The sequence below is a fragment of the Osmerus eperlanus genome, chromosome 6 (assembly GCF_963692335.1).
Source record: "Osmerus eperlanus chromosome 6, fOsmEpe2.1, whole genome shotgun sequence".
NCBI lineage: Eukaryota > Metazoa > Chordata > Actinopteri > Osmeriformes > Osmeridae > Osmerus > Osmerus eperlanus.
In genome coordinates, this window is record NC_085023.1 from 16,454,568 (window position 1) to 16,477,588 (window position 23,021).

At 40.6% G+C, this 23,021-nt stretch overlaps 2 protein-coding genes across 3 annotated transcripts; one reads left to right on the plus strand and one right to left on the minus strand.

Annotated features, from left to right (window-relative positions):
* The first annotated feature begins 178 nt into the window (after window positions 1-178).
* Window positions 179-7,705, plus strand: LOC134022412 (kynurenine 3-monooxygenase). The gene is made up of 15 exons (XM_062463915.1): window positions 179-335; window positions 494-563; window positions 798-895; window positions 1,494-1,583; window positions 2,251-2,299; window positions 3,069-3,156; window positions 3,529-3,694; window positions 3,846-3,917; window positions 4,474-4,595; window positions 5,247-5,394; window positions 5,475-5,532; window positions 5,635-5,717; window positions 6,582-6,683; window positions 6,790-6,849; window positions 7,406-7,705. The coding sequence occupies exons 1-15, from the start codon at window positions 264-266 to the stop codon at window positions 7,544-7,546; spliced, it is 1,419 nt and encodes a 472-aa protein (XP_062319899.1). The 5' UTR covers window positions 179-263; the 3' UTR covers window positions 7,547-7,705.
* Window positions 7,706-8,323: 618 nt separating this feature from the next.
* On the minus strand, window positions 8,324-13,090 carry opn3 (opsin 3). Of its 2 annotated transcripts, XM_062464639.1 has the most exons (5): window positions 12,485-13,090; window positions 10,662-10,981; window positions 9,453-9,704; window positions 8,874-9,122; window positions 8,327-8,523 (listed from the first exon to the last, which is right to left on the minus strand). In XM_062464639.1, the coding sequence occupies exons 1-5, from the start codon at window positions 12,801-12,803 to the stop codon at window positions 8,494-8,496; spliced, it is 1,170 nt and encodes a 389-aa protein (XP_062320623.1). In that variant the 5' UTR covers window positions 12,804-13,090; the 3' UTR covers window positions 8,327-8,493. The 2 variants fall into 2 exon arrangements, with proteins under 2 accessions (XP_062320624.1, XP_062320623.1); XM_062464640.1 differs by having other exon boundaries at window positions 8,324-9,122; window positions 12,485-13,089.
* Window positions 13,091-23,021: the final 9,931 nt, after the last annotated feature.

Sequence of the window (23,021 nt, forward strand, 5' to 3'; positions counted from 1 at the left end):
GCAAACCTATCTTAAATGTTTGCCAGGACTGTGGGTTGCGAAACTGTGAAATTCCTCAACTCCAAATATATAAATTTCGTTTGTATTGTTGTTGTATGACAATCCGGCCGTGGGTGACTTTTATAAAATCTCAGTTCGCTCCTCCCCCAAATCTTTGGCCATGGACTATAACAGGTGGGTCTCTTTTTACCCAAATCACTTAACGGTATACGGATACTCTACAATACACTGGCGCTAAAGCGACATACACATACATAATAATTATGGATTATTCAAACATTGACAGAAGATCATCCAGCAACAAAAAAGTGGTAGCTGTAGTGGGGGGTGGTTTGGTAAGTTATTATTTGTAATTTGTTTGAAGTAAAAGTGAATATTATATTGAGAGCTGATTTTAGTTACGATACATTATTATTTAAGTATGCTACTACAGCAGCCAGCACAGTACACCTTTCAACTTTTAACATACCTTGTATATTCAACCACGTGTTAGGTTGGTGCTTTGAATGCTTGCTACTTTGCAAAAAGAGGGTTTCAAGTGGAAGTATTTGAATCTCGAGAAGGTAAGCATGATCAACACTCAGTGCTCCCACACTACCTAACATCAAGTTTACAGCCCCCATCATGCTTAGAACCCGAAGTAGGCCATTTGATTTAAAAGTGTTTAATGATATCATTATACAAACTGATTTATTTATACATACAAACTGTCACTTCAGCATTTCGACATAGATTCATACTGTCGTTGGTGTATGTGGAAGTGCCTGAATCTTTCTACTGCCTCTGCTTCTAATCAGACATTCGCAAAGCCAAAATAGTGAAGGGGCGGAGTATTAACCTGGCCCTATCTCACAGGGGCCGTCAGGCTCTGAAGCAAGTTGGGATGGAAGACAAGGTATGTTTGTTTGACATCATTACCCTTCCCTATCAGTGGTCAAGCATTTCAACCCTTTCACTCCCAGGCTCTCGTGTTCAACATCTAAATGGAAATGGCAGTAAAAGCAGTTTTCTTAAATATTAACAGTTTGAATTATATAATGTAATGTATTCACAAGCCTCAAATGTTCATTCCCCATGTCCTGTCTGCTTAGCAATTTAAGGAAATATTTTATTCCAGCATTTTAGGTCAGCAATTTATGTTGACCCACATTTGGTGCATGTTTTGAAATTCATATGGCCCTTTTTCCACATTTCATTTGTTAATTGGTTTGATCCAAAGTGTTTTTTTTTTACATTTCCATGCCTTTCCAGCATGACAGAAATATAACTACTTTTCAAATAAACATCCAAGGGCAGTCGTAATGAGAGGGACAGTGAACTTTGCCCTCACCCTATCTTTACTCGTTACTTCTACTTGCTGTTTAGAATATAGTCCGTCAGCATGTTTTGTAAGAAACTGCAATGAACTATAACTTGCCTGCACAATTAACAGTAATGATGATCAATTTTCAAATGTGAGAAGACGTTAAAATCTGATTTGAAATCCTTCTCAGATTGTTTCCAAGGGAATCCCCATGCACGCCAGGATGATCCACTCCCGGAATGGAAAACAGTCCGCTATACCTTATGGCAAGAAGGGCCAGGTAGTCTACACATAGCTTACCTAATCACCCACTCAAACAAGAGTATGTGCTGGATGTAACCTGAATGATATTGTACCATAGTCTTTAGTCTTTCCATACTAGCTGTTAAGAATTCTACTGTTTATTCATAAGCAGCCAGCACAGTTACACAAACAGGATCATTTGCCATTGAATTACTAAAACAAACATGACCTCCATCCCCAAAATACCCCATTATTCATAACAATAATTGGCTGCTAAGTTTCATCACCTGGAAATGTGACGGCACTAAAGAGACACATTTAAGCGGGCTTCTCATTTTAGTCTCAGAATATCAGTGACAGTAAAGTGACTATACACATGTAACTGAAGTTGTCACAAAGATCTTCTTCAGACCATTCTTCTGAAAGACTGCTACATGGATGGATCATTATATTATAATAACTTCTCTAAGATATATGAAGTTAACCCAACCACACAACAGTACATGAACACCCACTACATACAGTAACTTAAGGTTATTGAAACAACAGGAGTCTTGCATCACACTGTCAGCTTGTATGATGTCACTTAATTTTTTTTCCCTGAGCTCTTAAAGCACCCAAATATGTTAAATACATCAGTGATTTAAGTGACCAAAAGCACAGAGAGATGTATTTATAACATCACAGCATGTTCTCTTTCTCAGTACATTCTGTCTGTAGACAGAGCCAACCTCAACAAAGAACTTCTATCAGGTAGGATGATAATACAACTTATTAATGTCATTGAATAAAATATGTAGCACCAAGCACTCTTATCTAGATTAGCAGGGATCTGATCGATGGCCTGCTGTGCTGATAGACAATCAGACTTTTTTAAATCCATGTTAAAAGTCTACACCTTCGAAAAAGTTAAAGCTAAAACATAGACAGGGAGTGTCTTTTAATTTCCACTTGGCTTATTAAATAATTTGAGTGTCTTTAAATCCAATTCAGGAGATTTCCCCTGTGTTTTAGCTAACCAGGCTGTAGACTATAGAGTCTGAAGTCAGGGGAAGTGTTTCTTCTCTGTAAAAGCTTATTCGTAATATTTAATGAATCTCAAGCCTCAGGATAAAAGTAGAGGCGTACTTTTAAGTGTGACTGAATTTGTCTAGATACTCACAGGCCTAGAACGGGTTTCTCCAAAAGCCAGACCAATTAACTAGGTACTATAGATTCAGATTCAGAGTAAACCTAATGATCAAGGGGCTTTCTCAATGTGTGCCAGTTTGAATGCCGATAGTCACAGAACAACCGGCCATTCTTGGATGCTCCAAGGGTGATGTTTCAGTATATAACAGTTGCAAACCCATCCTCAATAGCCATTCTATAATGTTCCATTTTGCAGAACCATAATAATTTGTCAAAGCTTTTGCACAACATTTGCATTGCCACAGAGTATGTTGAAAACATGGCACTGTTATGTCATGGGTGTTATATGTCATATAAGATCTTTGTGTAATCCTTTTTTTTGTTTCAAAAGAGGCTGAGACATATCCAAACACAAAGATGAACTTTGACCACAAATTACTGGACTGGAACGCTGAAACAGGGGCAATGACCTTTATTGGGTAAATAGTTACTGATAGATGTTTGTCTCTCTCACACACACACACACACACACACACACACACACACACACACACACACACACACACACACACACACACACACACACACACACACACACACACACACACAGTGGTCATTCTCTCAATGAGTGGTCATTATTTACAATGAGTTGGTTAACAATCTAATTGTCAGGTCATTGGTGCTTATCTTTGGTAGAAATTGCCCGCATATCTCAAAACATGAAACACTTTCTGAACCAAACCATGCAGCATGTTTATCTACCTGTACAAATAGTATTTAAAGTTAAAAAATTGGGACACAGCATAAATTGATAAGTTGTTGCTGTTTGTTGGGTTGTTGCTGTTGTGCAGGCCTGAAGGAACCAAAGAGGAGATCCAAGCGGACCTGATAGTAGGCTGTGATGGAGCCTTCTCGGCCATCCGCAAGCAGTTCCTGCGCAGGAGCCGCTTCAACTACAGCCAGACGTACATCCCCCACGGGTACCTGGAGCTCACCATGCCGCCCCGGAACGGAGACGTGAGTCATGGATCATGTCATTCTTTCATCCTCTCCTCAGCACAGTGTTAGGTCTGGAGGTGCCATTGATCCGATGTTGATCAATGGGAAGCTGATGTGGAGATGTTTTCTAGTTTGGAATGATGACCTTGTTTGTTTTATTTTGTTCCAGTTTACTATGAAGCCCAACTTTCTGCACATTTGGCCAAGGAATACGTTCATGATGATAGCATTGCCAAACTTGGTAAGAATGTGAAAACATATGTTGTATGTTTGTATACACACCAAACTGCCCAAATGGCGCAAACAAACAAACAAAAACTAAAAACACTTTCCCCATGTCCCTTGGGCCCTGGCCTGTTTTTTTTCCTGGGACATTACCTTCTGGTAATGTCATAATGATAGTTCTGCCTTACTGACTCAGCAGAACACACACTCTTTGTAGTGCAGCCAGGTGAAAGTACTTCATTCTATTGCACATTGGCACTGACGCTCAGCACTCAACACACATTAGGGCCTGTAAAATGTCCCCCGCTGCCAGGGGGAAAAAATGCTATGAAAACACCACTCCTGATACTAGTGGATAACACCTGCTTACTGGATAGATGAGGAGGCATCTGCCTCCTGTCCATCACACATCCTGCGCATTCTGACTGCCAGTATTTTAGTTTGCATAGCGATTCAACTAATTGTAGAACATTCGCTTTCCGTTCAAATGCCGAAACACATATTCAGCATATAATCACCCGTATGTAAATATGCGGCGGTTTATACTGTTTGCTCCTTCTGTTTGCTCCCAGGACAAGACGTTTACCTGCACTCTCTTCATGCCCTTTGAAGAGTTTGAGAAGCTCACCACAGGTGACCAGGTCATCGAGTTCTTCGAGAAATACTTTCCAGATACCATTCCTCTAATAGGAGTGTAAGACACCCATGCCCTCCTTCCCACTCTTTCCATTAGTACTTCTTTACCTTCATATCTCCCACCATCCTCTCGTTTCTCTCACATGCTTGCTTTTTCCTGCATTTGAGCAGCTCAGACCACACCCATCTTCAGTGAACTGTGAAATTACATTTATGCATTTAGCAGAGAAATTACAGTGTCTACAAGTCCTGGAGAGATGAGTTATTAATTTGAGATGAGCAGTAGGCTACATAGGGCTTGGAAATATTGGACAGTAGGAATAGTTGAGGTGTGTAACTCATTACATTTTTTTCAGGGTTGATGTAATGGTCAGCAACAAGGAAAAAATAGCTGAATGGAGGTTTACGTTTTGTCAATGTGCTGTCAGAACGAGTTCAAATGATCTTTGTCATTTTGAATCTTCTAGTTCAATGCATTGCTGAAGCCAGTGATCAGCGCAAGTTCAATGCTTGATAAAACCTAATGTGGAAAATATTAATGTGGGTTTTTGTCTATGAAATCATTCTACTATGTAATTCTCAGAACTGTATGGATGTATCGACAATTTTGTACATTAATTAATTTTAATAAGTTAATTCCTATAAATTCATGTTTTTCTTTTCAATAGTGTCTGAATGGGATTGGGATTTATGTGTGTCTGTCTTGCAGTGAAGCCCTGAAGAAGGATTATTTCCGCCTGCCAGCCCAGGCCATGGTCTCTGTGAAGTGCTCCCCATATCATCTTGGGAACATGTGTGTCCTTATGGGGGATGCAGCCCACGCTGTGGTACCATTCTATGGGCAAGGCATGAACGCAGTAAGTAGGAGAGGAGTAGCGATAGAGTTTGCAAAAAAGCGCAATAAATCATGAGAAATACTATCTATCCTTGTGCTTAGGGTTTTGAAGACTGTCTCGTCTTCAATGAAATAATGGACCAGCTAAAGGAAGACTTCAGTGAGTCCATGAGTCAGATTTAGTGATTGAATAAGAAATTTACTTTGACAGTCAGAGCTTCCGGAGCATTAGTAAACATTCTAATTCTTGGTGGTTTTCCAGGTGCTGTGCTGCCAGAGTACAGTAGAGTCAGAGTTCCAGACGACCACGCCATCGCAGACCTGGCCATGTACAACTATGTTGAGGTAATGTCCATATCCATCATTCATGCTATTCTTGTACTGTAAATTAGGCTTACTAAATATGATGTCTGTGTGACACTGAAGAGTGCTTACATCAGGAAAATGCGTTCTATATATCTGTAAAAAAGTATATTGTGAGGAACTACAACTTAATTACAGTTCTCTTTTTGGTTTAGAAAAGATTGGTTTCGATTACCATTCAATCTAATACGCATTTCCTACTGCAGACACAATGAACGTGTCAAAACCGATCATTTGATCATGATCAAAAGAACAATGAATTAACTAATATAACCTGTGTTTACTATACTACACCTTTTTATCTGTCTGTAATGTATACTCTTGCATCGTGTGTTGGTGCATGATAGGATAGTGGATATTGTAAAGTGTTATGGTTGGGGGTAGTTGAAGCACAAATTAGCATACAGTAAACCATCCAGAGATGTCTATCATGTAATTATGTGCACGCTACTTCATATCCATGCATACATTAAATCCTACCAACACAATGGAAGTAATTGTTCTGAACAACGTGATTGGTCTTTTCAGAACCAGCATATGTCTTTGCACATGCAACGCCGGAGCTAAACACCTGATTAAAGAGCTAAATGTATCTTTTTTTCTGAGGATATGGTTATAGAAGGGTCTAGAAGAAAGGTGGCCTTCCTCACTGTTATGAGCTACCTTGTTTTTTAGCAAATGCACTAAAAGCGCAATGTTTGAGATGCTTTAAATACTTCAGATTGTTTTTTTAAAGTAATTGGTTTCCTTTTATATAATTCATGTATTCTTCAGATTTTTGTGAATTTGTAATCATTTGTACACAGATGTTGTAGTGCACTAACAGATTTATTGTGTATTTTTTAGATGCGTGCACATGTTAACTCCAAATGGTTCCTTTTTCGAAAACATGTGGATAACTTCCTCCACATTATCATGCCAAGGACAATAATCCCCTTGTACACAATGGTAAATTCCTCTTATTGATCTTACAAATGGACAGATTATTTTGATATTTGACTGGAGATGCTTAAAATCTCTTTCCTCTGTCTCTTTCCATGCTACCTCAATCCAGGTAACTTTCACCAGGACAAGGTACCATGAGGCAATCAAGCGCTGGCATTGGCAAGACAAAGTAAGAGACTCCTATCTGATCCTATCTTTGTTCAAGCTCTACTCCTATTCCGTACCTAGGTGGTTTATTATGAAATTGTGTCTGCACTGTATATTACCAAGAAGTACCTTCTGTACTCTAGCAATTGTAACTAGGACTTTAAAACTGAAATTATTCTCAACAGAAAATGATTCTTACTAAAACTAGCAAGCAAGGAATCAAAACAATTAAGTTATCTTTAGCTTCACTAAGATGCTCCAGTATTTTCAGGACTATTTGTAGGTGTAGTGGGAGAGAGTCCCCTGTGCTGTTTCCAACTGTCAGATGTGCCCTTCCCTGCCCTGGTGGCATCTGGAAGTTAGAAGTCAGAGAGAATGACAGATGGATGAGCAGAACCTAAAGGCGTCTTCAAAACATGACTAATAAAGAGTGACATGTTGTTGGTGGTGAGACCGGGAAAAACATCACATGTCCTTTGAGGCTTTTGCTGTGGATCCTCCATTCTTGCAATGTGTGCTTGCTGTGTCGGTTATGAAACGCAATCTGAGGTAATGACGTTTGGAAATCTTTTCCCCAGGTGATTAACCATGGCTTACTCATCAGTGCCACAGCTGCTTTGCTTGGGGGCACCTACCTGCTTGTAAAACACCCCCCTAATATTTCCCAAATCCCCGTTGACCACCTGTGGACCAGGCTGCAGGCATTCAAACCCTTCTGAGTGTTTCTTTGGACCAGACCAACTCACACTCAGAGAGAGGGGTTCAGATGGAACTAAAAACAGTACAGCCACCAAACAAATCTGAAGCTACTTAAAGACAATGATCAATTGCAATGACTGAATAAGCTGCTATCCATGCTTCTTCACAATGTTAATTTTCCAATTAAAGTAATTTGTATGTACACTTGTTAAAAAGCAGACAATATTTTTTGAATAAATGCAATTATGGAAAAAGGGTGGTCAGAATACAATCAAGTAATACTTGAAAACAAGATGAAGACGGGGTCACTCAAAAAGGGATGGAAATGAGCTTTTTCCTCTAAGGTTAAAAGATGTCTAGAGTGAAAGGCCACTTTTCACAGGGACTCTTGAGGTATTTATCGACATAGGGACACAGAGGAACATCCCCTGCTGCTCCCAGCAGTTTCCATTAGCCACCCTCATTCTCCCTATCATTACAGCACTGGCTTTTCACAACAGGCCATCTTGAAACACCTGCATTAAAGTATAGTTGTACAGTAAAGGTTAACCTAAAAGTGTTGTCTGTTGATTGGCTTAAATTCCTGCCAGTCCAGGATCACGGCTGCTGTGCTGCGAGCTACTCTGAAGCTGAGCAAGGTTATCAGCTTTTGAAATCTACTCATCTCTATTCATAGCTGATGACCCGGTAGCTTTTCTTAAGGAGCACTGCTGGATTTGTCATCACTCCTCCCAGTGGACTCCAACCTCATCCTTACAGCCATCAATGTATTTTAATACTCGTGCCTCATAATGAACATAATTACACTCAACTTAATTCCTTAGTGATTGCACTTATTGCACTGCTGTGTGCCATGAAAGAGTATACATCGTTCATATTTTTAAGTAGGATTTATTTTATCGAATCAAAAGTCACAGGGAGTTTGTGAAAACTGTGGTGTGCCTGTTCAGTCCCTGATGGTGTCTCCTCAGCAGCTGCTGGTCTTCAGGCCAGAATCCTGAAAAGTGGTTCACATGTTGAAAGGACAGGTGCCAATCAAACTGGACAAACTACAGAAAAACATCTAAACGAGCCAGTTTGCTACAGTATATGTTGCCATGTCTGATACTATAGTAGGAGCTGGAGACTTCACTTTCTCACAGAATGTATTCATTGAAAACTTCCAAGTCCCTGACCCAGTCTTTGAAAATCCAGGGTAAACCGTTTCTGTTCAATACAACATTGCCAGTCCTGCATCAGATTGGTATTTTGGTTTGTAGAGTTGCATGACCTGAGGTGTACTCAGGAACCGGACATGGGGCGCATGATCAGTCTTCACGGTGTACCCTAAGGTCACAGCGGTCGCACCTGGATGACGTTGACCTCAGACGAGGGGCTGTTTTTGGAGGTCATTTCCAGGTGGTTGACATCGTTTCTGGCGATGATGAAGACGATAGAGGAGGAGCTGAAGGTAACCCTCTTCTTGGGGCGGTCTCTACCCCCACGCACAACAATCGGCCGGATGGGACGTTCAATTTGTGTCAAGGGGCGGTCCTTAATGCTGTGTTGCAGCAAGGAAATCCGGGAGCAGAACAGCTGCATTAAGCAGCGCCGGAACTGCCATAGGTGGAGGAAGATGAGAACAGAGTTACATTACACAACACCAACTACTACTTTACATCCCTGTTTTTTCTGCCAAACAGAGAAAAATGTCAACAGACTGAGCCTGTATTAGAGGCTTAATGAGGAGCAAATCCTCCTCCCAGCCCATATCATTAGTGTCCACTTTCCAATACATTATGCCAAACAAAACCTGCCTGGTCTTACCGTTTGAAACAAACATGATACATTTTCTATGTATGTGTGCATACGTGTGCAGTTTATTGCAATGATTTTAGGAAACCTTTTTACAAAGCATCAATTGCAGGCTACCAGAAGTCCTCTCACCTTCCTGCTCATAAATATGTAGATGAGGGGGTTGTAGGCGATGCTGGACTTGGCGAAAAAGGAAGGGATGATAGCGATGGTGGGGGAGACCATGCTCTTCCTGCCAAAGGCCTCCATCATGGAGACCACGGCGTATGGAGTCCAGCACACCAGGAAACAGGAGATCATCAGCAAAAACATGACAGCCACCTTCTTCTCATAGCGCAGAATCTTTATGATCTGTACTGTCTGGAGGTCCTGGATGGACCGCAGCTGCAAGGAGGATGGGGTGGAGGGGTGGGGGGGTTGATGAATCTCATAAGGCCACAATCACTCGGTCCCATCCCTCCCCCTTCTGAGAACCGCCGAGTTAGCCCTTTAACACTGATCCGTAACGTCAGACAATATAACCTAATAGGCATGGTAAATTTGATTACAATTATAATGAGAGTCGGAACTAAGGATGAATTCATTAGAGGTCATAGTGGTGATAAGAGAATTTCTGCACATTCCCAATTGCACTTGATTATTGATCCATTACTCACTTTACCCAAATAGCAATAGTTCAAAGGAGAAAGACATATGTAAGTCTGGCTGTTAGACATCTGAATCAATGGGTTACAAATGGTGACCAGTTTATGGCCCACCCACATCCACCTACACAGAGAGACACCACTGTCATCCTGTCTCTTACCTGCACACATACACACATGCACACACACACACACACACACAAAGTCCTCCCAAAGTAAAAGTGTGGTCCACTGCTCTGCAAGCCTTGCATAAATGTAATCATCCTTCCAGGCAGCCATCCTTTAACGCGAGGCTGGCTGGTGTGAGAAGCAGATGAGATCAGTTACACATGGTTGCTCATTCTGGCTGCTCAGGTACAGCCACAGTCAATAAACACCACTGATTTATGTCTGCTACTGTGGACAATGAGCTCTGAAAGGCTTTTTTTCCACTGAACTGCACACACCAAGGGGGTACATGCATATAGTGACATATTATGATAAACAAAACCCTGACTGTCCGTGGAGGAGGTGAGCAACATCACATTGTGTTGAATGGACAGTGAAGATCAGAGTTATTTTATGTGAAAGTGAATCAACAGTAAAACTGCTTATATAAAACTATAAGCAATCGGGTTGGATCTAATTTCATATATAATGTTAATAAATATATGCTGGGCGGTGAGTGGCCTTTGCTGTAAAATGGACTGGTTCTCACCATTCGTACTGTGTACAGGATATTCCCATAGCAGTAGATCATAATGCCCACTGGGACGAAGAAGCAAGCCAGAAGGAAAAAGAGGATGAAGGAGGCATCGTTGGGGTCCTTGGAAGCCCAGTCCAGGGAGCATCCCAGCTGATGGATCTCTAACTTATAGCGGTTCCATCCCAGGAGCGGTGCCCCAGTCCAGACCAGCGAGTAGAGCCATATGTGGGTGATAGCCCTCCAGACCCAGGGGAAGTCCACCACCGTGGCATGGACCACCCGGATGTAGCGCTCATAGGCCAGCGCCGACAGGCTCATAATGGACACAATGCCTATCAGAAGAGAGAGAGGAGCAGTATAATAGGCTGGGCAAGTAACCAACAGGGTAGGTAAAATGTGGGGAAATGATACATACTCGAATATGTTCGAGTATGTTCGAACATACTCGCGAATATCCCAAACTATTGGAATTCAGCAATGTAAATAATATACCATATGCAGTGTCAAAGGTAGAAAGGAAAACAACTGTGATGTTGATTCATTATTATCAGAGTATTGGTTTCATGCTGTGAATAACTTTAAGACACCCATTATATCTGTACTGTCATACTTTCCACATTCACACTCCAGCTATTCACATCCAATCAAATTATACGCCTTCCTGGCTGTGATAGACAGCTCCAAACATCAGCCCCAGATAATGATCCATTTAATTAACTGTGATCATGTCTAGAAGCATGTCCGGGCAAATATTTTCTCTATTTATCTGGACCAAAATCAAAACATGTTGGTCTTTGCCCTATCATGGTGAGGTGATGGACAGTTAAACTTGGGAATAGGTGGCACTGTATTGGAGTCTTTGTATGGATGACCTTGGTTCTGTCTGCTAGCAACATACTGATGAGGGCAGTGGCACGTTTGTATAAAATCAATAATGAACTTATGAACTTGGAGTAAAGATGAATAAGGACATTCACAGTATGATATATGAGCTGTTTACATGAAATCAATTTCCTAATTTCTGTCATTGCCAATTGCTGTTGGAAACAAGTATGCATTCATTCATTCAAGTCACAGACTCGACATAAGGATTCATTATGGAGGTAATAGGTCAGTTTAACACTATATTGCATATTCTGCACGTGCAGTCCTCAATAGTCCATTAAGATGCCTGATCATTGTGACTTATTGTGAAAACAAAGTACCAAACAGTTTGTTATTTTAAAATAAAAACCAGACCACGGCAATAAACTGTAGATGAGATGACAACGAAAGATTTTGCGCTTTCCGTGTCCACAGTTGATCAAGGGGGGTAAGATTGCATTCATAACTCATCACACTAATCGTTTCCTATTGATTATTAATAACTCTAATGAATGATAGTGAAAGTTATTAATTGTGTATACAATTAGCAGCTCAGTCAAGGATTGATCAACCTGCTACAATCAACATTGGAACTTGGTGGGTCAGACAGAAGCAAATACGTACGCAGTATAAACTAGTCATTTATAACACGGAAAAACCTTGCTGCACGGTATATATACATATAGACTACAACTGGGATAGAGTATAAGAACACTATGTAAATGACGAGAAACTGTTTAATCAAGGTGTTAATTGGCGCGTAAAAATAATAGTCCCAATTGTCCCAAGTAATGTAAATTATAGCCTTTAATTAGTGGTTTGCCTCGCCTAAAGTAAAACGTAGGCTGTGGATGGTGTATTACTTGCGTTTATTCTGACACAACTCTGAAACAAACCAAAAACTATGATAACTTAATTATTTTCAATCTAGATTAGATGCTGAATCAAACTAAATCAAGCGATGTTCTTACCAAATAAACTGTTGCTGAACCCGTCCCAGATGCATGTTGCGGAGTTCCATATCCACCCGCATTTGATGCACGAAACAAATGTAAAGTTGATTCCAAACAGAGACACGAGTATGTCACTTACACTTATATTCACCAATAGCAAATTTGTTGGAGTCCTAAGTCGCTTGAATTTGTAATACAGTATGATGACAATAACATTGTTGCAAAATCCAAAGACTCCAATGGTTCCGATTGTGAAGGCAAGGAGTTTGTATGTAGCGACTGCAAAAATATATTGTTCTGTATTTCTTTCAGTCGTAGTTTCATTCTCAGGATTCATTGCGTGAATAACTTCGTTCCCAACATTGTGCTGCACGCGTTGATCATAAACTGCTACGAGTGTTAAGAAAAATCGTGTGATCTTCAGCACCGCTTTTCAGCAGCCTACGAGTGCTGTTGACATCAAATTAAATCTGTGACGATTGACGTTCAAGAAATCGGGACAATTATACAGGGGATTGTTTGGAGATCTTAGATTAAGGTATACCATGGGGTAGGTCACGCGTCGTGTGAACCGACAATGATAATGAGGGAAAAAAGTTAAGCACTAATAAAGTCATTTAATAGCCTACCGACACACAATGTATCTATCTAGTGTACCTCATCTTCCTATACTCATTGCTTAGTGTAGGCCATATTCTCTACTGCTACCCGGCTAGCTTTTTTCGTAGAGGAAGCCTAATGAAACTGCCTATCGCATTCTTGACTATTAAAAATATAGTCGGCCTACATGAATAACTGCAACGTTTCAATTACAGAGCTTATATAGGCTCATGTAAATCACATGATATACAAATGTAAGCTTACTCAAAATCTGCCTCATTGAAGTGTGTATGATAATATAATTAGTGATGGACCTCCGTAGGCTACATATCTTTGCAGAGCATTTTGAGAATCCTTCTAAAACGCCCTTTATCTGTCACCGTGTTGGTCTTGAGAAATGATTGATTATTATGACTCAACTTCTTAATCAGAGCCTACTGTTGGATAAAAAAGTTCAGAGATCCTGTAAATAAAAAAATAAAAAAAACAGACTAACAAGTATGTAGCACAGGTATTTTTAAAACAAGAAAGCCATTTGGGTGAATATAATAAAGTGTACATTAAGTCAACACAACATATCATCAATGGATATTTATATTAAAAGTGTAAGTCATATTATTTTTACTCCATGGTGTGAATCCCATTCGTATAAACTGTTGTAGTGTTCCTCCTCTGCTTGATGATGTCATGAACTCTGCAGCAGTTCCAGTAATTACCAAGAAGGATGTCTTCCCTGTGTCTTTTATATTAGTTGTAGTCAATGTCTGGAACTAGGTCAAACTCTCATCGAAGCATTTTACTCTGTCATGTACTCCCACCCTCCTTTTTTGATAAGAGGTACCATTCAGGGAAATTCACAGCATTGACTGTGCTGATTGCAATCTCAGTAAGGAGCAGTTTATCGCTCTATGACTTTGGCCAGCAAATTATTCCACATCCTTTAGACTCACTGAATGCCTCATTTAACACAACTGTTATGGACACATGTTTGACATAATGATAATAATAATAACAATGACCCAGATTTTTTTTACATTACTTGGAAAATTGCTAAACAAAATACAAATACTTTGTGTACAGTACAAATGGATGCAGTGTGTAATTATTTTGGGTTGAGTTGCAAATTGTGTCACTGGATTAATAAATGACCTATTTTAGTGAATGTCCATGTACGTGGTGTGATGCTCTACAACTTGGTCTAAGAGGCAGCCAAGAGGAATGATTCCCAAACGTCTTCTAGACTGCCATTTAGCCGTTACACTTGTTTAATGCATGGTCACGTCTAGCTGGTAAGTGGATGCTGAAGACCCACAGAGACAGAAAAGCCTACTGAAGTGGCATGCTTTTGAAATTATACCTGTTTTCCATTACAAAGTTTTTTATTTGAAAGAGTCATGTGATGAAGTCCTTTTGGTGGCAAAGTGTTTCATGGGAACAGAAGGAGAAGGTGGTGAGATCCTTCATATTTGTTAACTCTCAATGCCCTTGCCTTGGAACATTCTCTATTTTTGAGATCCATTCAGTCACCATGATTTTATGAAATGACATCAACAAACATTGTGTGGGGGAGAGAATGATGTCCTTGCTCCCACAGACTTCCACTCAACAGGACGTGTAGTCTACAACTAGGATTAGTTTTCCAATCAAAAACAAAACTGACATTTGTCAAGTCTCTTACGGGTCAGGTATTAGGTAAGTGCCTCATGTCTCATTTCATCTAAAGCTCTGTCTACATTAAGCCTAGGAGTCTGTAGAATCACATCTACACTACATTACTACATTACTGTCACTACTGGAGGCAATGCTAGGAAAAAAACAGAACAGAAAGAAGATTACATTATTTGTCCAATGTTCTGGGTGTAATGGAAAGCATAATTACCCATGGCGCATTGGCCGTATCCACAAGACGTTGCTGATACATCCTTTTTCTTCTGATGTGTTGAATTAGTTGGTTCCAATGTTCCCTCATAGTGAAGCAAACTATGAGTGGCACAAGAAGGAGTGAGTAAAAAAACTGCAGATAAATACGAATATACCTGTGTTGAAAACAAAGACTCTAATGACATAGTGACTCACAGGGTACCAACCTGACGATGCTCCTGCAAACAGACTATCAGAGCCATTGATGAGTTTGACACCTGAATACAGAGTCATCTTTAAATGGAATTAACTTTAGCAGAGACTAAATTAAAACCTTAACCTTTAAAGTGCATCTTACAGCAGAAGCAGTTGTGAATTATTCATCATGGTAGCCCTTATCTGGTTATGCATTGTGTGTGTGTGTGTATGTATGTGTGTGTGTGTGTGTGTATGTGTTTGGCCAGATAATGGGAAGTGAAAAAGAGGGGAATGCCTAGGAAGAGAGAAAGGGTTGGGTATATTATGAGTGTTAGAGCAAGTGTGTTTAGCTATTATTTGACCGCACAGATGAAAATGTTAATTATTGATGTCAAGGTTCAGCTTTGCTCATAGGTAGTGGAAGAAGAAAAGGTGTCCATATCTGGTTTCTCCCTCTCCTCTGAGGTTGTGTCAACAATACTCGAAAAAACTCAGCTGGTGTCTTGTGTCACTTTGTGTCACCAGGTCTGGCAGGGTGTGTTGAAAGATGTCATGAGGATGTGAAAGAGACAGGGACAAGGTTACACTAATCGATGACACAGTGTTTGTGTTAGAAAGGGAGGAAGCACTTTAGGTGCTTTTCTCTGTATAATATTGTGCCAGATGAAAGACCCTAAGTAGTCATTTACCCACCAAAAAAAGGGAAATACCTTTCTCCTTTTTGTGGAATATGCATTTGTCAACCCTGTGACCCACAACCATGTTTCCCCGCATCCAACAAAGAGTTTTGATGCTGGATATTCTTTGTGTCAGCTTACTTGGTCGGCGATTGCTTGTCTCCATCTTTTCGTCATCACTGCCTGTCCTTCATTCTCTATCACTCTCTCTTTCATGTCCTTGTATCCTTTGAATGCTGCTTGTACACTTTACTCACATTTACTCTGAAAAGCATATTGACATAAACAAGCTAATTCAGATGTGAGGAAATTAAAATCCTTTTAGACATCATCTGCAAATTGACTTTGTGAAAGCATGCCTCTCCCTCCCCCTGGTACTTAAAGCTCCTAGATTTGTGACAGAGAGGATTAGTTTGTCCTCAGCAGAGATGCCACACACACACACACACACACACAGACTTTGATCTCCTGTGACATGACACAGCATTTAACTCTAGGCTCTTCTGTCATAGGTTGAGCTTGTCTCTTCCTGAGGGATGTGCCATCTCCCGAAAATCCATGTCTGTGCTGCTTCCGCTCCGGTCCCCAGAATGTCTTTCTACTTTAGATAAAGTGATTGTTTCTCTCCACTTCAAACAAAGGAGTCTAAGTGCATGGCATGGTGTTATATCTGATTGGAAAGGAGCTTCTTCTTCGATTAAGGGGTTCTGCTCTACTTTTGCAGTGTGCCCGTTACTTATCACATCATGTTGTTTGTATAATGTTGTACATCCTGGCTTGTATGTTGCTAGGCCAGGTCTACTGTTTAAATGTAGGTGTCAGTGGGAGCCTCAAAGGTAAATAAGTCAAAAGGTAAAATATAAGATATATCTTCACAACTCGAAACTTATTTCATTATTTAGCAATAACTAGCACTCAGGGTTTAGAGGGGAAGGTTTCATACGTAATAACCCTTTCATAACGATTCAATTAAGTCGATAAAGCCTCTTGCCAAATCTAGAAGGCCATCCTGAATACTTTGGAATCACGTCTAGAAATCCAGCTCTATTCTTTGGCCAGAATGATCAGAGAAAAGGTAATTCTGTGAGAGACGACAAGATGAAGGCATGAACATGGCGAGAGGTCTTATTGGCTCATCTCAGTCTTATTGGCAGTGTGTCAGAAAATGAACTGTACAATTTCTCTTTTTTCCAATATTTTTGGTTTTCTGTGGGGACTTGTGAACATGTGAAACCAGATATATATCAGAGGGCTGGGCCTGTAAAGAGTCAGGTAAATGTCATGGAATTACTGGGGAGAAGACAAAGACCTTGGAACCGTTTACAGAAATGTCTTACCATCGTTACAGCCAATATCTTGCATCTATTATACAATATTCAGTTAACAAAAATACAACTTTGTACTTAGCAGCAGAAAATATGTACTTATATAACTGGCACCTGAAAATACATTCTTTGAAAGTAAATCATTAACCAGACTTAGGTTTTTGTTTTTTTTAACCCTCCAACATTTAACTAATCACTTCACTAATATAGAGATTTAAAAAAACATAAGCCGAAAAATGTTCTGTGAAGTGTATAATAATGTGCCCAGTAGCTACAGCAACAGCTGCATCAGATACTAAGTCCCATCTTGTCCTGCAGACCCACATGTTGTGTACTTTGAAGCCATCAGCCACTCCACTACATCAGATAGGGCCAGGACAAGTTGTTGAGAGATGATAAAATGCAAATGACCATTAGACCTTCCACTCACCCCCCCAAAGGTCTCCGGTAAGTGGCGAGGGTGAAACTAGAGTATCTGGTTTGAGAATGGTGGCTGTATAAAGGCTATTATATTCTCTCCCACTACCCCCCACCTAACTATCTAATCTCTTTAGTGATATGAATAGGCCTGAGGTCACTTTCTGGCTATAGATATAAGGTGGACCATGGTCGAGTGGAGGGTGACATGTCTCAAACTCCCTTACCTTGTGTTGACCCAGCAGCCTGCCACACTGCCTCAGCTCTGCCACCCTAGCCCTCTCACTGCCCGCAGGCAACCATGGCCATCTAACGAAAGACCAACCTGCCACTTAGAATGTATCAGCAAGCGCCACAATGGTATACTCAGACACACACCTAAACAGACACACGCTCATGAGAACAAAGAGGGCCTTGAAAAATTATATTTTATCGAACCTGTAATATTCAAATTAATTAAGTGGGGTAGGACCCAAACACGGGAGAGAAGGCAGACATAGTGGGAAACAAAGGGGTTTATTTCTCTAAACGGGGAACAGACAGGGTACTCACATAACAAGGGTAATGACAAGACAAAGACTGGACACAAAACTGGACCCTAAATACACAGAACCAAACAAGACATAGGTGGACACAATGAAACTAACGAAACAAACCACTAAACGAGACAATAGTGAAGACAATAGGGCAGGTTAAATACCAAAACAACAGGGGGGCGTGGCTGTGGCCATGACAGTAACATCCCACTCATGTGAACAATCGAGCAATCAAGACCATGTGACCTGTGCTGTGACTTTATGTGACTTTGTGTCAGATAATTATAGTGCAGTGATTGTAAGTACATTTGGGGAGGCACCAGGAAATATTATAAAACAAGACTGTATTTGACACATTTCTGAGTGGGGTAGCATCTAAATAACATCCACCCAGCCGTAAACAGATTGTAAATAAGGACATGCTTTATGTTGGATGACAAGCACTATGACAGTAACGACCCTATTCATGTCTGGTGGAGTGACAATGATACTAAAAGAACACATTGAGGGTAAGACTGGCTTTGACCCAGCTGGTAGGAAGTGTTTGTTTTCAATGGAAAATAGAATAGTACCCCAGAGAACGGGCTGCCTGACAGTGTTTTTGAATGGAGACAGAAACCAATATTCCTGTAAGCCTATTCGCAATGCATCCCTACCTGTGCTAATGAAGTTGTTGTGTGTATGTGTATGTGCAGATGTATGAGTATGTGTGTGTATCTCTGCATGCGTGTGTGTGTTTGTGTGTGTGTATTCAGATTGTTTGTGTGTATACCCAGTATATCTGATCCTAAATATACATATATAATGGTGTACATATGTAGTGGTTGCAAATTCAGATTATGAAATCATAATACATACATGTGTGTTATTGATCGGATGTGCTCCGATGTTCTGACAGCATCTGTATACCAGACTCGGTTCAGGTTTGCTGGGCTGAGACACAATATTCAAATGAGAGCCTCAACAATGGAGGGAGTGTAAATTCCCCCTCCATTGTTGAGACAAAGACAGAGGTGAGAAAGAGATACCCTTTGAGGACACGGTAACCCAGTGTCTTTTAATGTTCCGATGCTAAACATACATTGTACTGCAACTTACATGTGCTTGCCGTGTACAACTAATGAGACGCTACTGCAGACCCTCTTGGGGCTTGTAGAGATTTAAGAACATGGAAAATAAGATGCAATTCCAGAAACATCCAGGACCCTAAAGATCAATTCACATGTTTGTTTCCAAGGACATGGGAGCCTCAGATCGGTCCTTGTATTGATACTGCTTGAGCCTGCTGGTCAAAATCACAGTGCCATGGAGTGTTTATTGGTTTATGACACTAAAGTCCTACTTTTTCAGAGATGTAACTGAGCATTCAGTGACTTCCTGTACAGGATTAAAGAGACTGACATTGGATGCATATAAGGATGAGATCCAGCTATGGGTCCTTCATTCGGTTCCTGCTAGTATTTAGCTGCATGGTGCTACAAGTCAGGACTTACAAAGAGCAGGATCAGAACGCTCACAAAGCCCAGCAGTGGACAGGAAGAGATTCTTGTTGAAATGTCACCATGAATATCATTTTTCAAATGGTACATTAGAAATGTTGGATGTTCAATACAAGGCATGAATGGTTGGGCACACCATCTTTGTACTAGTATGAAGAAATGTGTTGTACTAGTATGAAGAAATGTGTTCCACACTGCGCCAAACGGAGACATTCTTCTTATCCGTTTGTAACATCCAACTCCAACTTGGTGACTGTTGCAAGATTTCTTTTCCTGGTGATTTACAAGGGAAGCACAGCAGGGCTCGATTACTATTCAGAATCAATTTCAACATTAAACATGATAATCCCTCCACCATATAACCCTGCCAGACGTGTCTTCTGACTCTAGTCCCTTCGGAGGAGAGTGTACATGCAATCAGTCCCTTCACTGCTGACATTTCATCCCTCCATCCTCCTTTTTCATCAACCCTGCCTGGGCACCCTGGCAGGAGGATTATTTGATGAATTATCACTGCATGCTGCACATATATCGTCATAGGAAGATCTCCCCCAAGGTTATTGCAGCCAGTGGCCATGGTGTTGTTTATTAAATAATGTTTGCAGCACATTGCTAACATTGTGTGCTGTTTATTAATTGTGTTTTTACATTGGTGTGATTTTTAATTGAAAACATCTTGTCAAAGACAAACCATTGGATGTAAAATGAAAACGAATGTGAGGTCAGAGACAGGAAGTGCAAACAAATAATTGCAACAAAGTACGTGTGCTGTATGTGGGTCAAACACTGCAGGCTATAATTAAGAATCAACTCAAGGATCATTTCCTGTCATCACTTGTGGTTTACAGCCATTTTCTGTGAACTGTGGCAATTCATTTAAATAACTCATTCCCAGGTTGTATTTTATCTCCCAGGCATTATTGGCTTCATTGCCATTCTGATGGTCTGTGTCTGTATGTGCAAGAGAGTAGTTTAGTAAAATGAATGGCATGTAGGATGGAAGTGGTCTTATTTCTGTTCATTTGTCATGTAAATACATGCAATGGATGCACTGAGGATGGACTACATGCCAACCACAGAAGGTCACTCGTTCTGTTAATACACTGTTAGAGCATGATATTTTAAGTGATTAGGGAAAAACAAACATAACATAAAGCCAACAGATGTTCGTTACAGACTACATCATAGACCCGTGACTATCATCAAAACACAACAAAGGTTATAAAAACAACAACACATTTACATAAATGAATAATTAGACAGAATACATGAACAGATAATAAGGCAATGGGATTAACATAATGCACAGAAGAAATCTCTGATTTCTCCCACATGTGAACGCAGTGTTGACAGATTTATCCGTTTTTCAGCCACATTCCCAAAGGTGCCTCACTCTCCTTGTGACTTTTCAATAGTGACTTCTTGCTCCTCGCTTGATTCTATTAACCTTATCACAAGCCAACAGCAGTTACTCTTACCCTTACATCAGTCACCAACACGGGTAGGCGGTACAGGGACTCCTGTCCATTCATTTACCTGGACATGGGCGCATGCGTGTGTGAGTGTATTGAAGGGGGAGGTAATGTGTGATGCTAGGGCTTTGTTTAAGTCCTGGATAATGTAAAGTGTAATTGTCCTTGTCGTCCTTGCATACCACATGATGCTCTCACCTACAGGGAGAGTACGATGCAGACACATCATTAACAGCAGCTTTTTCATTAGCCTGCCTAATGAGCCAAATCATCAACCTCCACCGCTTTCATTAAAGTCCAAATAGATAGCCACAACGTGTGTGCATGTCTGTGCCCCTTTAGGAAGTCATCCTCTCCCCAACACGGCAGACTTCTAAGTGTGCCTGACGCACAACAGTATTCACAAGAAATACACTTGTTTGTCAATTCAACACTTCATTTGGGGACAGTGGAGTGTGTCATATTTAGGTGCCACAGACTCAACTGTCTAGACAGAGAGGGGCAGAGAGACTGCTCCAAAGGTATTTAAACTGGAACACAGGCAGCCAGACCAGCTGATAACCACTTTACACAGGTTAGCTAGTGAGGCAGAAATGCTCCCCAGAAACCCTTGCAGGGCAACACAATCACCAGTGAACCGAAGGAACTGGAGCGTTGAATTGAACAACCTTTTATTGCGCCTGATAACCGCTCTATTTGGACTGAGATCAGAGAAAGGGTGCTCAAAGGATTATGGATGTCAGGAATTAAGAGGGATTTGGGACCATGGGTGGGAGGACTTTAAGTCCTTTCATTTCTCCCTCCAAAAAGACCGATGTGCCGAGCTTATAAAAAAGCAGAAGGCGGAGCTTGCATTAAATGATCATTCTAATTTCACAGACAGCTCCAGACTCCTGAACAGCTTCAGAGCAAAAGGGGTTTGCTAGCAAATGTACACAATCAGTGCCATACTTTATGAGGTCATTTCTGTCACCTAAATTAATCGTAGATACAAATTATACTTCCCTGTGTCTGTACCATATTAGTGACACTGCAATTGAGGAATAACATCTCTACACGTACATTCTGATTGTGGATTTCAAAACATGTAAATGAAAGAAGAAATTATACAGTCAGTGAAAGAATAAGACAAGAGTCTTGTTAATTGATAATTATAAAGCTTATAAACTCATATATCAGGAAGCACAAACTATACAGTAAAACTGCCATAGTATCATAAGCCTTTAAAATACTTCCACACAATATGGACCTGCCTTTGGCTTAGTCTTTGGTGAAGATGTTTTTTAGTGTGTTATCTATTCCTGCTGGGAATATGGGACAGTATATGTGTCTGTCTTGTGTTATTGTCTTGTGTCTTCTTGGCAACAGCCTCATCAGCCTCTTCAATACACACCAAAAACAGAATGCAGAACTGACAGGTAACTGTAAAGTGAATCTTTTGGGGAGCAAACTCCATAGTTACAAGTTGCAGAATGGCACCAGGTCCTCTCTACACTTAGTCTGCCACGTCTTGACACAAATATGATAACAAGCTTTTTTGTTGAGCTGGTGAACACTCTCACAGCACAAGGCAAAAGACTAGAGAGGAGTTATTTTTACTGGAAAAAAATGGCCGGTTTTGTTTGTACAGAGGCAGATTATCTCAAGGGTAGCAATTCAATCCAAAATTGTTTGAAATGTGGTGAGCCTCTGTACAGCGTTGCTCACTTACCCCAAGGACCCTATATGTTCCTCTGTTATGGCTCTTTCCCTCTGTTCATAATTGATCTCGATGTTTGCCCATGTTGCCTGCCACCTGGGAGCATGTCTGCAATACGTATACTGGTGGTTGAAAACCGCAGGGGCATGAAATGTATTTCACCATGGCTGGTACTAGTCATTCATCTGACAGTCAAGGTTTGTGGCTTGCGGAAAGGCAGAGCTATAGACTTACTGGAGATAGACCCTGAGGCTTTCTGGCACATGCCAACA

What these genes read in the sequence shown, in the direction of transcription:
- LOC134022412 (XM_062463915.1), top strand. Translation starts at nt 264, where the DNA reads ATGGATTATTCAAACATTGACAGAAGATCATCCAGCAACAAAAAAGTG. An exon ending in AGTATTTGAATCTCGAGAAG is followed by an intron (nt 564 to 797) that starts GTAAGCATGATC and finishes GCTTCTAATCAG; the next exon opens with ACATTCGCAAAGCCAAAATA. An exon ending in CTTATGGCAAGAAGGGCCAG is followed by an intron (nt 1,584 to 2,250) that starts GTAGTCTACACA and finishes TCTCTTTCTCAG; the next exon opens with TACATTCTGTCTGTAGACAG.
- opn3 (XM_062464639.1), bottom strand. Translation starts at nt 12,803, where the DNA reads ATGAATCCTGAGAATGAAACTACGACTGAAAGAAATACAGAACAATAT. An exon ending in GTTCAGCAACAGTTTATTTG is followed by an intron (nt 10,982 to 12,484) that starts GTAAGAACATCG and finishes CTCTTCTGATAG; the next exon opens with GCATTGTGTCCATTATGAGC. An exon ending in CTGAGGTCAACGTCATCCAG is followed by an intron (nt 8,524 to 8,873) that starts GTGCGACCGCTG and finishes ACCACTTTTCAG; the next exon opens with GATTCTGGCCTGAAGACCAG.